At 41.1% G+C, this 16,797-nt stretch overlaps 1 protein-coding gene across 4 annotated transcripts in view; it reads right to left on the bottom strand.

Moving 5' to 3' along the window:
- Positions 1-532: 532 nt before the first annotated feature.
- LOC133410299 (E3 ubiquitin-protein ligase Midline-1-like) overlaps positions 533-16,797 on the bottom strand; it is a 42,504-nt gene continuing 26,239 nt past the window's right edge. For 3 of the 4 annotated variants that reach the window (XM_061691279.1, XM_061691270.1, XM_061691263.1), the window contains 8 exons: positions 11,964-12,059; positions 8,787-8,894; positions 6,746-6,894; positions 6,241-6,368; positions 5,183-5,326; positions 2,957-3,118; positions 2,488-2,695; positions 533-2,161 (listed from right to left, as the gene is read on the bottom strand). In XM_061691279.1, coding sequence (XP_061547263.1) covers positions 1,813-2,161; positions 2,488-2,695; positions 2,957-3,118; positions 5,183-5,326; positions 6,241-6,368; positions 6,746-6,894; positions 8,787-8,894; positions 11,964-12,059 — 1,344 coding nt within the window. In that variant the 3' untranslated portion in view covers positions 533-1,812. The remainder of the gene's footprint in view (positions 2,162-2,487; positions 2,696-2,956; positions 3,119-5,182; positions 5,327-6,240; positions 6,369-6,745; positions 6,895-8,786; positions 8,895-11,963; positions 12,060-16,797) is intronic. The other variant, XM_061691288.1, reaches the window with a different exon arrangement.

Here is a 16,797-nt window from a genome sequence, read left to right on the forward strand (position 1 = left end):
AAGGTCAATTGTTCAAGATCCAATATCCGCAGGACGTGAGGAATCAAGTGGGCTACAGCCTCATGCCCTGCACAAACTTCCACTCAAGGTCCCCTTGAAGCCAAACAAGGCTGTTGTATGATACTGTGAGCTGCCTCCTGTCCATTTTCAAATACTAATACAGTACAGAGGACTACAGCTGTGTGTCATTGTGTGCGCCGCAAGTGAAAAAAGGTCGAGCTGCATGGAATGAAAAAAAATTTTTTTTTTAAATGAAGAGGATGAATTTTCATCTGTATTGATTAATTACAAGGTTGCCAGAAAGTCTTCAGAGGGAAGCAAGTGGGCTGGTAAGCACATTTAATTGCAGGGTTTCACTACAATTCAAATCGAAAAAAAATTCTAAATAAAAGCAGAATTGTTATTATAGAGAACCTTACACACATACTGGAGTATATTTACAGTGGTTTGGCCTTTTGTTAGATTTAGCTAGCCTTGAGAAGAAAAAAGTAAAACCTTCACTGGGAAAAAAATAAGTAGTCATGTTCCATGTGCAAATTATTATTTATTTTTGACCTTCTTAAAGATACTTCTCTGAGTACAAGTGAAACAAGTGAGACTACACTCTCTAACCCATTTTTCCACCAATGTCCACGTGGGCAGAACACATCGGAGTACGGTCATAGAGCCATGGTGGTATACAATGTCTGTGTGTGTGTGTGTATATATATATATATATATATATATATATATATATATATAGCGAGAACAAAGCGTTAATTCATTCCCATCGAAACAGAATCCACACACCTTAAAATGGGGGTTTCACAACAAAACAGTATCATCAGGAAATACAACCAAATCATTCTATTTACACCGAGAAGCTCCAGTTGATGACTCTCAAAAGTAAATTAAGGGTTTTTAAATCTAAAAGTGTCTCTCTTCTTCTTTGGAATTTAACTATGTCATGTCAAACACATTTTCCAAAAATGTAAAACATATTTACATTTCATATGGCAAGTAAAATGTTATTTTATTTATCCATCCATCCATCAATTTTCTACACCGCTTATCCTCACTAGGGTCGCGGGCATGCTGGAGCCTATCCCAGCTAACTGCAGACAGGAGGCGGGGTACAACCTGAACTGCTTTATTTTATTTGTTCGTAGACTATTTACAAAATTGCAGTAAATGACAGAAAATACAGATTAATTCGGCATTGAATTTGGTGGTCATTGTTGGCCACAACATTGTCTGTACGACCTGTGTGAAAACAGAATCTTAAAGTGTGTGCAGTATTTTAACTGCCCAACAACAGCTCGGTTTGAATAAACTGTGAGAAGAAAATGTGGATTACACCATACCAACAGGAAGTATTACTGCCAGCAACAGAAATACAAGACTCCAAAGTTCACGTCAGAAGCACCAAATGAAACATTGCAACACACATTTATTGTATTATCCTGCGTTGAGAGATTGTAAAGAGATCTGGACAGATTGCAACATCGACTTCGATCCTTTTCTTTTGTCATAAACAGCAGTAACGGTAACTCAATTTCCAAAATCTCCTTATAGCATGTTCGTGTGAAATTGACAGCTGCTATAAACAAAATAATTACGTTCTCCTCTTTTCCCTGTTGTTCAAACTCCTGTCAATTTTGGGCATGTTTGCAGTTGACCATCCATCCATTTTAGGATTCTTACTGAGGCAAAAACAACATACAGTATCAACTCTAGCAAGCTGACTTTTAGGGAGATGTGCAAGGAAATACCAAGAAGAAAAATGAAATATCATGTGGAAGACAAGTCTTGTTTGAGTATGTGTGGTTATGTTTATTCTTGAGGCTCAAGTCCCTCCAGGTGGTCAGGAATGGGGAGGCCCGAGAGGATTGTCAGACACTTGTTCCACACGTTGAACACGGGGCACACGGGTTGGGCGAAGGAGACGTGGAAGGTGTGCAGGTGCTGTGAGCCCACAGCGTCGTAGAAGGTCAGGTAGCCAGCGTCGTAGTCCAAGAGGATGCCAATTCTGCGCAGATGGGGCGAAGGCTCAATGGCCAGCTCCTTGCTGTTGTGGCGGACCACCCAGGAGTTGTTGCAGCGGCAGAGCACCCATGAGGATGAGTTCTTGCCGATCCATTCGTGCTTAGGCGCTGACTTGTATGCTATACCCACGGCGTACCTGGAAAGGAGGTGAGGGATGTTATTGTATGCTGACACAACAATGACCTCGTGAAAAAAATGCTGAAAGGTTTCCATACAGACAGCAATAATGACAAAAGAACTCCATTCACCCAGATTGGCAAAATGACCGAGTAATATGCTGTAATATGAGTTCCTGGCAGTGTGCACCATCTGCTTTTGCTCTGGACGGCATCATCTTTCAATGCCCTTCATCTGCTTGTGTGTGCCTCTTGAGTTTGACACATCTACGTAATGTGTCCAAGTCCTCTATTTTTACAGAAAAACATTCATCATGCACATGTGGTCAAAAAAAAAACAACTCACCATGTGCTCCCCCCAATCATGGCCTCCCAGTAGTGCCGCCCGCTGTCAATGTAAACATTCCCCACCACACCGTAGCTGCTCTGGCTGGTGAACCGATCTTGGCTGTGGCCTTTTTTAGATGTGCTCTCATCGCGTTCCACCGTCAAGTTGTCGTGTGAGATTTTCAACTTCTTGTGAGCAGATTTGGGGTCCAGCTTGAAGGGCTGGCCTGGTGGGAAGAAGGGGTGGGATGACCACATTGAGATTTATAATAGGCAAGATTCCTCAGAGCAGGTTATTTATGTATTTTCACTTAAATTAATTGAATGTTGGCCAAGGGGACGAGAAATAAAACCATCTATATCTAAGTGGACAAAAGAAAAGAAAAAACTATGATTTGAATATGCCATGTCTGTGTCGACACATTGTGTATCAGGTTTCAGTAAAGGTGGGACCATGTTCATGTGAGTTTACTTGGTTGGCCACTTACTGTTCGTCTTCAGAGTACCCGGTTCACTGCTTCGACTCCCCGCTTGGTTAATCGCCTTCACGACAAAGATATACTTGGTGCCACTCTGCAGGCCGTGCACAGTGTAGTGGTTCTGTTTGATGTTGGGCACGATCATCCAGCTCTCTAATGAATTGCACAGACCTGAGAGGGAAGTTTTTTTTTTAATGTACAAAATATACAGTAGCAAGAGATAAAAATGGTAAAATACTAGAGTGCAGACCTCTGCCAAAACTGGAAAATCCTTTGAGCAGCACCAATTACACAGATGCCAACCTTTTGCATATTTCTAATTAAGTTATTTAGATTAATGCAAATACAGAGCAACATTGTCAAAAGACAAAACAATTCTGGAACCACACCAACTTTAAATGGGTTGTTCCTTGTCTTATGCTCCAACCACAACGTTTCTGGGAAAGGATTCATGATTTGTGTGTGTGTGTGTGTGTGTGTGTGTGTGTGTGTGTGTGTGTGTGTGCATGTGTGCATGTGTCTGTGCGTTTGTGCATAACCCTTCAAATTGAATAAATTAACTGTAAAATAATTTCGCTGACTAGGTATTAATAGCAGGCGGCACGGTGATCGACTCGTTAGAGCGTCTGCCTCACAGTTCTGAGGACCGGGGTTCAATCCCCGGCCCCCCCTGTGTGGAGTTTGCATGTTCTCCCCGTGCCTGCGTGGGTTTTCTCCGGGCACTCCGGTTTCCTTCCACATCCCAAAAACATGCATGGTAGTTTAATTGAAGACTCTAAATTGCCCATAAGTGTGAATGTGTGTGAATGGCTGTTTGTTTATGTGTGCCCTGCGATTGGCTGGCAACCAGTTCAGGGTGTACCCCGCCTCGTGCCCTGATAGCTGGGATAGGCTCCAGCGCTCCTGCGACCCTTGTGAGGATAAGAGGCTCAGATAATGGTTGGATGGATGATGGCATTTTAGGCAACAAACCAGTATATACTGTATTGAATGTGTTGCTTAGTTTTCCAATTTATTTTTTAATTTTGAAAAGTAAATACATTATAGGCCTGCTGCAAGATCTCTTTTGAAGTCATCAACCGGCAGAATAATCCATCCATCCATTTTCTGTATCCTCACAAGGGTCGTGGGCGCGCTGGAGCCTATCCCAGCTATCTTCGGGCGAGAGGCGGGGTATACCCTGAACTGGTCGCCAGCCAATTGCAGGGCACATTGAAACAAACAACCATTTGTGCACACATTCACACCTACGGGCTATTTAGAGTCTTCACTCAACCTACCATGCGTGTTTTTGGGATGTGGGAGGAAACCGGAGTGCCCAGAGAAAACTCCACACAGGCGGGGCCGGGATTTGAACCCCAATCCTTAGAACAGTGAGGCAGATGTGGTAACCAGTCATCCACCGTGCCGCCCGACAGAATAATATGGGTAAAAAAACAAAACAAAACAAAAAACATCAGCTTCCTCAACTGTAGCCAGAGAGGCCTGGAGAGAATGCAGTAATGGATCATCCACCCCCAACATCTACAACAGACCCATGGCTGTGGATTCCTTTAGCAACAGTTTGTTTTTGCTATTTTCACTACTGTGATTTTAGAGGAGTATACGTGTGTGGTGATATGTCCACTACATGTGCCACATGCACAGATCTGTCCACAAATTGACTAGTATACTCCAGTGGCTATGTAATGAAGTGCTGCCTCCACAACTGCAAGTACAAAAAGATGTTTTTGCTTCGTCTTCAGACTTTGGGCTGTTTTGAGAACAAGTAGTCACTCGCATAGTCGTAACACCCTAGTCCTGTTTATGGTCGGCATTGTAACAAAAACCATATTGGGCAATGGCTCTAAAGTACAGGCGGGACGAGTGGCTCATTTGCTTAAGACAGAACCGGTCCCCCCAAAACAAGTCATTTGTCCCGAAAAACAGTAATTTCGACCAGAGTGTTGAGTGTGCTGTAACTGTTTATCCTTGGTGTATTTTTACCACAAAATGTCAGAGACCTTTTACTAAGACACCTGGGAAATCTTCTAAATCATGAAAGAAAATGCATAGTTCAGTGTATGTCCCCTTGAGAAAATGCAACTTTCTTCTTGAAAATTGCAAAGGTGGGATTTAAGACCACAATGAGGCTCATTAATTTGAGTCAGCATACCTTTTGAATGATGTTCTTTTAAAGTGGTGGCTGCAGGGCAGATGTTTTTTTTTTTTTTTTCTGTCACACACAGGACTTACTGGTAATGTTGGACTGTCCAGTGAAGATGGCATATTGGAGCTCGTACGACACTACAGTGAACTCGTCATCCGATGTCCAGTGGACTGAGATAGTGTCGTAGGATGCCATGCACAGCTCTTCCCTAATGCTCGGAGCAGAAGGAGCTATAGAGGTAAGAAAGGAAAAGTTTTGTTGTTTGACTTGGCGATGATTAGAAATTATACTCCTGCCTAAAGGTAATAGCTAAGTAAGTTAATGCCTTTCTTTATAGTCAAGTGGAACAATGTGGGGATAGTAGAAAAGTAAAATTTTTTGCACTGGGAAGCATAAATAATCTTTTTTTTTGTGTAACAAATGGTGGTCATTGTATCAAGTTAGAGCAGGGGTCTCCAACCTTTTACCCTATTAGAGCTAATTCAACCAAATTAGAGATACATGTTTTATCTATATGACTTGAGTGGTCGCATGTACATCCCTTCATTCATTTTCTACCTATCGCATTCAGTGTCACTTGTGTGCTGGACTCTAGCCCATGCTGAATTTGGACGAGGGGCAGGGTACGCCCTGGACTGTACTTGCAGCTCTTGTTGTTAAATAGCAGTTGTCCACCCGCCCACTTAATGAAGTGTTACTTGGTATTTGGCACTAACTTATTATGGAAAAAAAGAGGCAAGAAGTCTGACTTCATTGGTAATGAATACACCAACAGACTTTATTCAGCTACTTGAAGCTTGCAAGCTGCCTGTTTCTGGCCATACGCACAAGTATAATTCAAATGCAGACACAAATTATTTAGCAAAAATGAATAAGAATTAATGAATAGGATGTTGTTGTTGTTTTTTTGCTTAAAGACAGTTCTAATGAATTTGAAATTAAAAACTATGAGCAAAACTGCTTTAATTTATGTAAACCTTTAAAGCTACTTGAAGGGTTTTGAGAGTAGTGAGAATGAGTTTGTTGAATATCAACCCAAAGAAACAGCCTTTTGGACCTCTTGAATTGAAAGGTTAAGGCTCATTAAAGTGTTGCAAATTGGATATGAGTTTCTCCATATGAAGAAATGAGGTTCATGGTTTACCAGTGAGGTAATCGAGATTTTCCAGCAATTTCTTCTCTCTGGAGAAGTCCAGGGCAAAGTTGTCAAACGTGTCTGTCAGGTGTATCTCAGGAATAAGCACTTGGGTTGATGCAGTTGCCATGGAAACCCTAAAACAGAGCAAACCAAATCCTGACCAAACCAAATATATCCAAGTTTGTAAAAGGGAAAAGTATGCATTTAAAATTCACGAGAAACAATCTGTTGTGATTTTTTTTTTTTTATTATTTACATTTTTTTTAGGGTGGCACGTGTTTGCCGTTTGCTTGCCAAAATCAATTGAACTGTTTAAGTGAATCTTAAGCAGACAGGTGGGATAAGATTAGGTTAAATAGTAAATGTAATCCCGACATGGAAAAATCAAGTACACACAAAAGTTTTCAAATTGACTCCCATTGTCTCTCTTTGTACGCTCCTCAGTTCTTAGCTTGGACCGTGTTTAACTAGGTCAGTCCGATGTGTGCGGTTAGTGCGAGGGCTGGCTGACCTCTCATTGATGCTCTTCGCGGTCTGCAGAAAGCAGGCATGGTCGCTCTCTTTCAGTGTCTGGTCGGCTTGTGTGATTAGAACAGAGGACCCCTCGATACACTGCTGGCAGTTGGAGATCTGCTGGGCCAGCTTGCGTAGCCTTTGCGCCTGAGTAGGAAGGGGGAAAAAAGATAAAGTAAGAAGTGGAAATCACAGGCTGTCAGAGTTCATACAGTTGATGGATGTTCATTTTTAAAAGCCCCTCAATCCCGATTACATCCATGGTTGCTTTAGACCCTGTTTAGCATAACTGTCAAAGTGGTGGCCCGGGGGCCAGATTCGGCCCGCCACATAATTTTTTGTGGCCCGCGAAACCAAGTCATGCACATCTCCTTCGTGTTTCCAGCTAAAATACCAAAATTGCAAATTGCCTTCACTTTTAAAAATATTACGATATTGCCAGTATTTTGTTTGTTCCCGATGCTCTTTTTAAAATAAATTAAATAATACTGTAGTCGAACTAAGTTTTTACTACCTTCTGATTTTAAAAGTAGCTATCCATCAATTTGTGTATATGTAATAATATGAAGCGATCATTCATTCATATGGGTTCACAGCCATAACGGCCCTCCAAGAGAAACCATAACTACGATGTGGCCCGCGATAAAAATTTGTTTGACGCCCCTGTTGTTTAGGGATGTCCAAGCCTCTCTAAATTTCGTTTTAGCTCCCCTAAAATACCTATTACGTATTCAGTAGTACTCATAATGGATTCTGATTGTTTCCTAACATTGTGTCCTAACCGTAAGGAAAGAATGAAGGGCTATCCACTTTTTTTCTTCTTTTCTTCCCCCCCCCCCCCCCCTTTCTTTTAATTACAGTATATGTTACCTGTATGCATTATTTCACAACAATTTTTGGAACTGTCTCAAAAATCTTAAAAAGGTATTTACTTAACAATATGTTTATTATTTATACATTATGCTGAGAAATGTTTCTAATATTCTGATCCTGTCATCACTCTGGCAGCTAAATTAGGGAAGCAACATATTTCAAACAACTCTCAGTATGATACAGTGGGCAGCTGCAGACTACACCTAAAATAATTAATAAATTGTTAAATGAATACCGTTTTGACAGTCTCATGCAAAACTAAGCAATATTATCTTTGTGAAGGCATTTTTTTTTTATACAACTGTTTGATACTTTGCATAAAATTAGACTGTACAGGTGGTCATATAGTTGCGCCCAACCTGTATGCAAGAAGAAACCAAATCAGTTTTGTTTAGCCACTTTTATGATACGTGTATTCTATATATAAATAACTCCAGTTAAACACAACCTCAGTGAGAACAAGTGGTAAATAAAAAAATGGATGGATGAATTTTTACCATACAATCTTAAACAATTGGACAATGCTTAGTAAGAGACAATATGCTTGTCTAGAATCGTCTAGTTTTTTTTTTTAAAGCCATTTCTCTTGATGCAATCGACTGTCAAAGATGAGCCTATAAGCAATTTTCTCCATTCTAGTCTGTGAATGTCTGGTACGAAAATATGGCCTTTAAATAACCAACAATTCCACTCGCTGCCACTACAGATGAGATTTTAAGAGACAGATTGAGGTCATGCTGAAATTAAGTCAAAGGACATTTTGTCAGCAATCTGGCATGCACATTGTAATCTCTGCTCAAATCTAGTGCTTTACAAAGTCATTCAACCATTGCAGACTATTTTAAGCCCTATTGGTCCTGCCTGGTGCTGCATCCAATAAAAATGCGTTGATGGAAAAAGGTTGTTACTTTAATACGATCCCCCATGCTAAAATGGTGCTGTATATTGTGAAAGTCTCATTAAATGCATCATGAAAAGTTTACAGTACACGTATAGTCACTCTCCTGGATGCAACATGACCTATTTTGGGGCAGTCAGTCCGAATGCTGTGCCGTAAATATAGTAAATAGGGCAAGGGATAGGTAGGAAAGAAAGTACTGCATTTGACCCAAAACAAGGACTGAGAGCCACTAGCGTTTGAATGATCAATACTGCTCTCTCCTTACCTTCCCCTCCTTAATCTTGTTGCCAATTATCTGTCTCCTCTGCTGGATGATGTCGATCAGAGTGTCGCACTCATCCAAGAGCTTGCCCTCCTGGTGGGTTGCATTCACCTGCAAGGGAATCCAAATTCTGAAACAGTTCCAAGTGGTTCTTTGACCTCGGTGAGAAAACTGCAGAGTAAACTTTTACAAAACGCTTGCGCCTTGAAGTCGATTGGTCACCAATAAAAAAAAAAGAAAAAAAAAGAAAAAGCAAAAAACACCTGCAGTAGGATGCAGTATCATTTTATGCTACTGGAAAGTACAACCACAGTAATAAGCACATTGATAGATTGCAGATCTACAATGATTGAGAGCATTGTTGTATCCAACAAAAAAAAACTTTTTTTTTTTGTTGTTTTTTATATATATATGGCAGCACGGCCATATATATATATATATATATAAAAAACAAAAACAAAAAAATTATCTATATATATATATATATATATATATATATATATATATATATGGCAGCATATATATATATATATATATATATATATATATATATATACATATATAATGTTAATGTATAATAATATAATATAATAATAATATAATATTATATATATAATATATATATATATATATATATATATATATATATATATATATATATATATATATATATATATATATATATATATATATATATATATATATATATATATATATATATATATATATATATATATATATATATATATATATGGCAGCACGGTGGCCCACTGGTTAGAGCGTCAGCCTCACAGTTCTGAGGACCCGGGTTCAATCCCTGGCCCCGACTGTGTGGAGTTTGCATGTTCTCCCCGTGCCTGCGTGGGTTTTCTCCGGGCACTCCGGTTTCCTCCCACATCCCAAAAAACATCCATAAATTGGAGACTCTAAATTGCCCGTAGGTGCGACTGTGAGTGCGAATGGTTGTCTGTTTGTATGTGCCCTGCGATTGGCTGGCAACCAGTTCAGGGTGTACCCCGCCTCCTGCCTGATGACAGCTGGGATAGGCTCCAGCACGCCTGCGACCCTAGTGGGGATAAGCGGCTCAGAAAATGGATGGATGGATATATATATATGGGATGGGTGGACCAGACAGGGTAATGCAATTGCCTTGAAGGTGTGCATTAACATTATTAATATTTACAATCATACATGTGTAACATAATATTGTAATATTAATATTTTTATCATTAGTATTATTTTTTTGTGTTATATAAAAAGTGCAACTGATGTGAATGTAACCCTTTCTTCTTTGAAAGGTAATTTTGGTATTTGTTGTGTTATTAAAGATGACATTCACAGATTGCTCATCTGATCCTTGACCGGGATTCTTGCAGCAGCAGTGCTGGGTTGACAAAGCGCCAATCCTGATGCTGAAATCGAGTCTAAAAGTGGAGTTAAATCATTAGATATTAGAAATGCTACATCCCCACAGCAAGCGAGATTGTTGCGCCCACACAATTGGTATGCAAAGCCCATTGTGTGCAACGCACAGAAGTGGAGTATTTATTGACTGTTGGCGAAGCCTACTGGACCATATGACAGAATATAACATGGGATGGTGAAAAAGCTGGAGAGCGTTCAACCATTTTACAATGCGACTTAATTGAGCGTAGTAATAAAACCGATGAGAAAGCCGAAAGGAGCTGGAGGGACTGTCAGTGCGTTGTATTTCCTGTGTGACCCAGCATGTCATTTCCAACCCACATCAAAGCACACTCCCACCACCACAGAATTCAGATTGACTCTCCTCAAGCTATTTTAGGAGTCTGGAGTGTGAGAACAATAATGCACAGGGGCGGTTGGAGGGGATGGGAAGTACTTTTTCACCCCTTGTTTTGTGCATCATTTATTCATGGGTGTTTTTCTTTTTTTTTTGGTCAAATTTCAAACTCCTGCATCATCAAAACTCGCTCCAGCTCACCACAAAGCACAGAGCGCTGTCTTCACAAACAACACTCACACACATACACACACTGAAGCATTATAGCATCTTGATGAAGCACAATAATTGCTCTTTGCGGTTTCTAAAGGCCATGTCAGGCAAAGATGCAGCTCTCTATTAACTCCAAAGAGATGCCGCTGCAGTTTTAACCCACAGGCATTGCTTTTTTAAAAGCGTATTTGAGCGCTAGTGTATGTAATGTCAGTATGGAGGCTTAAAACAGACCTGCTTTCAATATCACAGTTTTTTTAGCTAGAGCGATGTGCTGCCCTCAGTTTTGTGTGTGCATGTTAGCCCTTAATACTATTGCAAAGCATACAGTAAGTTCTGTAAGTCACCAGATATCTGTACCTGAGGAACACTGACCAAATTGTTGCACATTCATCCATCCATCCATCCATTTTCTGAGCCGCTTCTCCTCACTAGCGTCGCGGGTGTGCTGGAGCCTATCCCAGCTATCATTGGGCAGGAGGCGGGGTACACCCTGAACTGGTTGCCAGCCAATTGCAGGGCACATACAAACAACCATTCACACTCACATTCACACCTACAGGCAATTTAGAGTTTCCAATTCATGCATGTGTTTTGGATGTGCGAGGAAACCGGAGTGCCCGGAGAAAACACACGCAGGCACGGGGAGAACATGCAAACCTCACACAGGCGGGCCGGGAATTGAACCCGGGTCCTCAGAACTGTGAGGCTGACGCTCTAACCAGTCCCCTACCGTGCCGCCTGTTGCACATTCAATATAAATTAAACAATAACTTTATTACTTTTCATTTTAGTTTGCCTGCACTGTTGGCCTAATTCTACTCCTAAAGGTTGGTAAAGTAACAAAAAGAAATTAACCGAGGAGAATGTCCAGAAACCATGCAAATATACATCCTATGTGTTCTGAAGAATATGAGGATTATATAAAACAATCTAATTGAGCACTCAGTGAGTGCATTGAGGCTTTAATGCTATTGAAGCATTATCACTTTCTATCTACGATACCACATTTAATTTTCTTGGCTGAGAAAAGTAAAAAATGATCAACTGGAAATAATCACATTTTGCTGTTATGCACAATAAAAAGTGGGAAAATGATTCACCCTCAGCATTTACATAATTAAACCTATGGCCCAGTGAATCTAAATATATGTGTCTGATCACTGATTATGTAGATCCCTGGAAAGCCTCAGGAGACCACTCACCTCCACATGTTGACAAGTCTGAATCAGTTTCCCCATGAGCGACTCCAGCTCGTTGTTCCTCTTGATCAGATTACTCAGGTTTGAATCCAAGGCTTGCTGGTAGAAAAAGACATTGAGTCGACATGAATGAGAAGGAATCTACACAACAAAAACAAGAGCAATGCCCCGAATGAAAGCAAAAGAGCAGATTCTCCCTTTGGGTTTTCACAAGCCACGGAAGTTTTGAGACAACCTCAGGTGCTTCACAAACTAAAAACAGAGACTATGAAAGGAGTGTGTGATCCTTTCATTCTGTAAAAAGAGGCTGTTAAGTTTTGATTTTTAAAAGCACGCCTGTAAGTTTCCAAATGAATTTCCATACCTCTGCACGAGGGTGATAACCCTCATCCCTGCACTGCCTCCTCATCCTGTCCCGTCCGAGCCTCAAACACAGTCCTGCACTAACAGAGGATGTGAGTGGGACACCCACTCCACTGAGCACCAAGCCATGCGCAAATCCAGCCAAGCGGCAAATTAGACATCAAAAGCTTTTTCATCCTCCTATGAGAGCATGCAGCGCTTGCGGCTAATGAAGGCAAACAGGTGACGGCACCTCAGCGCTGTCCTCCTCCCTCCTTTTTCTTCTACTATCCCACCTCACTTCTTTTTTTCCAGATCATCTCCCTACTTGTCATCAGAAAGGGCACAGGCTGTCTCCTTTACCTTCCAAGCGCTTCACTGAATTGCCAAATCGAGCATGCTTAAGATAATCTGATGCTTTGTCTGTCCCATGCAGAACTCCTTTTCCCTTCCAGAATGAATCCAAACTGAGCATTGCTCTGTGCCTTTTTCAAATAGTTACAGGTGGGCACATGTTGTGTCAATGCAGCTAAGTTGCATAAACTGTATCTTGGGAAAAGTTAAAACTGATAAACGATATCACATTCCTCATGTTTTTTATTCAATAGCCTACTTCATCTGTATAGAGCAGTTTTAATCAGAAAATCAGTTAACACAGAACTACACTTGCGGGATTCGTGGAGTTGTGTTTATGGGTGATCCTCGCCGTGGCATCGGGAGCTTAAGGGATGGCCTTAATACGATGCTAGCAAACAATAGTAAAGGCAGTACGAAGGTGTCTTTTGGAAGCCATATGACATGGTTGCATACTGCCTTTTCAATGTGTATTTTGTGCACCTGAGTTTCATGGGCATGATGAGGTTTAACTCTCATGCCATATCCTGTAGTATGAATCCTCAGGGGCTGAAGGCTTGCTTGCTTATTGCTTGTTTACATCATTCTCTGGTTTTGCACACGCTTACGCATATATATATATATATATATATATATATATATATATATATATATATTATGTGTGCAGCATGTGGAAACCAAGATACCATGTTGACCTAATAGCAAATATGCACAATTTAGACAATATTGCCTCATATGACAAACCAGATAGGTGAATGTTCCATCCAAGGATCAAACTTTAAAAGTCAATGTTCTTTTGCATGTTCAAATGTTAACTATGGAAGGGTTTACATGGAGCCTTCTGTGCTGATTATAACCGGTTTAGAAGTCCAAACCGAATGAAAATCCCCATAAACACATCATTCATAATAAACAGGCTCAATCCAAATGGAGTTTCATTTGGTTTCACATGGGGGGAATATTGCCCTGTTGTTTTAATATAAGTATAAAAACAAACTACTGTGCTAAATAGATGAGGGACCTTCATCTTGATAAATGATGTGTTGTTTATGTCAATATGCGCATATCACACAGCTGTTCTGTTTAAATGTAGTGCACATGTATACACCCAATCGGAATAGATCAGATCACATGTAAACAGTTGACCAGACCTCTTCAGTCGGAATGAATTCCATCAGAATGACAAAAAACTCTGCATGCAAACACGGAAGAATAAAAAAATTTGAACTTTTGCGGCTATTTATCAAATGTAACAAAAATTATTGTCATGGAAATTTCCAAAAGCAGCTTGAGTTTAACTACACATTTTTCCCAGTACTGTAATGAATTACAATTGTGTATTTTTTAAATTAAATTACATAATCATGTTCCATGTAATTAGTTACTTCCCAATATTGCTTATGCGCAAATGCTTATTCGTATGCATGCACACGCACAGAATGCATGCTAAAAGGAAGCACATCAACTGTCCTTCCTGTTTTTCAATGATAATTGACCAATTAAATGAAGGTGTCATCACTCAAGGGCAGTTGGTTAAAGATCATGGATAATTGAAAAATGCAATAAAGCTTGAAGGCTGAAGCCAGTGTGCTCGCACGGCAGCCACCATCTTCTATCCTGGAGGTGCTCCTTTTCTCACCCAACGTCCAGGACTTTTTCCAAGCGCCTCTGGGTAATTTTATCTGGGAAATAAGGATGGGTAATCCCACAATAACATCTATAACTCTTATCAGACTCTCATTGAAAAAGGAAACTATTCTAGTATTCTTTCATTCTGTGTGTGTGTGTGTGTGTGTGTGTGTGTGTGTGTGTGTGTGTGTGTGTGTGTGTGTGTGCGTGCGTGCGTGGGTGGGTGGGTGGGTGGGGCGTGGAAGAGAGCAAAAGAGAGAGAATGAGTGAGACTTTAGGATATCTCAAATTCACAGCACATCAGCACAAAATGTCAGAGCTGTGGAATGGGTCACAATATTTCTTGTCAGAGTCCAAAATGGTAGGGGGGAAAAAAATCAGAGTGAGAGGACATTTTTAAGATTTAATTATAAATGTTTGCTGACATGTGAGAGGCCTTTGGGACAGTTCGAATTAAGTTCAGTAAAGTCTTGATGGACAAAAATAAAGAAAATCACACGTCTTGCATTAAGGAAATGGTAACTGATTTATCTTCACCTGAATGGATGTGAATGTGCACAGTATGGGTTCCGTTTCCGACTCGGTGGTGTGAATGTAACTGAAAAAGGTGGTCTGTCTCTCTATGCGCCTATCGTGATTAATTGGCAATCAGTCCAGGGTGTAGTCTATAGGGTAAAGTTTTCGGGTGGTGAAATGACTAGTGGATGACACATAATACTTTGACCTCCAGATAATCTCTTTTGCTTCTATTGCAGTTGTACACCAGAGAAAGCTCCAACCACTACAGTACATATATGATTAAATGAAGCTCTCTGTAAAAAGTGAGCTTTATCATCATTGTGAAAGAAGGATTTTCAATCAACTGTCAGATTAGCAATTCCCTTCCTTCCAAATACACACGTACTCGATAGCAGCACACTCATACAGTATAGTCATAAGCCCACCTGACAAACAGAAATGTACAGTAATTGGCGCTCATTAACCTGCAACCTCATTGAAAATTGCCATGTCTCTCCATTAATTAAGGGCTCCCGTACACGCATCAATATTGGCACTGTATACATGGCTCTGTGCACACACCCCGCACACCAGCAGGGCTCAGTGATCATGCTAATTATCTAATAATTATGGCGATGTAATTATCATGAAATGATAGATTCTCACTTGATAATTCATTTGTGAAAATGTCTTATTTTGAGAGAGGTTAGATTACTGCTCAAAACTTGTTGGGTTATTTATGAAAAAGGGGAAATATTTTTCTTTAATACTTAAACAAGGTTACGGCTTCAATATTTTTATATTTTTCGTAACAAGAAATTGCAATCTGGTTGTGACGGGAGAGATTGTAATGTGCTCCAAATAGCCCAAAAAATAAAAATGAGAGATGAATTGAGGACAATAATGATAGTTATAGTTAGCACAATTGATCAGAGCAAATCCCAGATACCTTGCGAAAATGCCCTCAGGTGACAAGAATCTGTTCAGTCAAACTTAAGTGTTTTGAGGAAATACCTTGGCATAGTTGCCATGTCATTAACCAATGTCATTAACTTGGTTGGAAAAGTTTTTTTGTTTTTTTTTTACAAATAATGTATCTATGTTCATCTATCAATGACAGCATCGTATAGTGACAGGCAGAACAATTAAATGATGTTCGACTAGATTGCACTTAACCTGTGTATGCAGTTTCATCCATCCATCCATTTTCTACCGCTTATCCGGGTCAGGTCGCCGGGGCAGTAGCTTTAGCAGGGACGCCCAGACTTCCCTCTCCCCAGCCACTTCATCCAGCTCTTCCAGGGGGATCCCGAGGCGTTCCCAGGCCAGCCGAAGGACGTAGTCTCTCCAGCGTGTCCTGGGTCGTCCCCGGGGGTCTCCTCCCGGTGGGACGTGCCCGGAACACCTCACCTGGGAGGCGTCCGACTTACTGCCGGATATGCGGACCAAAACTCTGACTCCGGTCGTACAGGGACCGAACAGCCCGTATCAGGGGGTTCGGTACCCCATACTCCCGAAGCACCCTCCACAGGACTCCCCGAGGGACACGGTCGAATGCCTTCTCCAAGTCCACAAAACACATGTAGACTGGTTGGGCGAACTCCCATGCACCCTCGAGGACCCTGCCGAGGGTGTAGAGCTGGTCCACTGTTCCACGGCCAGGACGAAAACCACACTCCTCCTCCTGAATCTGAGATTTAACCCTCCTCTCCAGCACCCTTGAATAGACCTTACCAGGGAGGCTGAGCAGTGTGATCCCCCTGTAGTTGGAACACACCCTCCGGTCCCCCTTCTTAAAAAGGGGGACCACCACCCCAGTCTGCCAATCCAGAGGCACTGTCCCCAATGTCCACGCGATGCTGCAGAGGCGTGTCAACCAGGACAGCCCCACAACATCCAGAGCCTTTAGGAACTCCGGGCGAATCTCATCCACCCCCAGGGCCCTGCCACCGAGGAGCTTTTTAACTACCTCGGTGACCTCAAACTCAGAGATAGGAGAGCCCGCCTCAGAGAA

Source organism: Phycodurus eques, chromosome 1 (assembly GCF_024500275.1).
Source record: "Phycodurus eques isolate BA_2022a chromosome 1, UOR_Pequ_1.1, whole genome shotgun sequence".
Classification (NCBI taxonomy): Eukaryota; Metazoa; Chordata; class Actinopteri; order Syngnathiformes; family Syngnathidae; genus Phycodurus; species Phycodurus eques.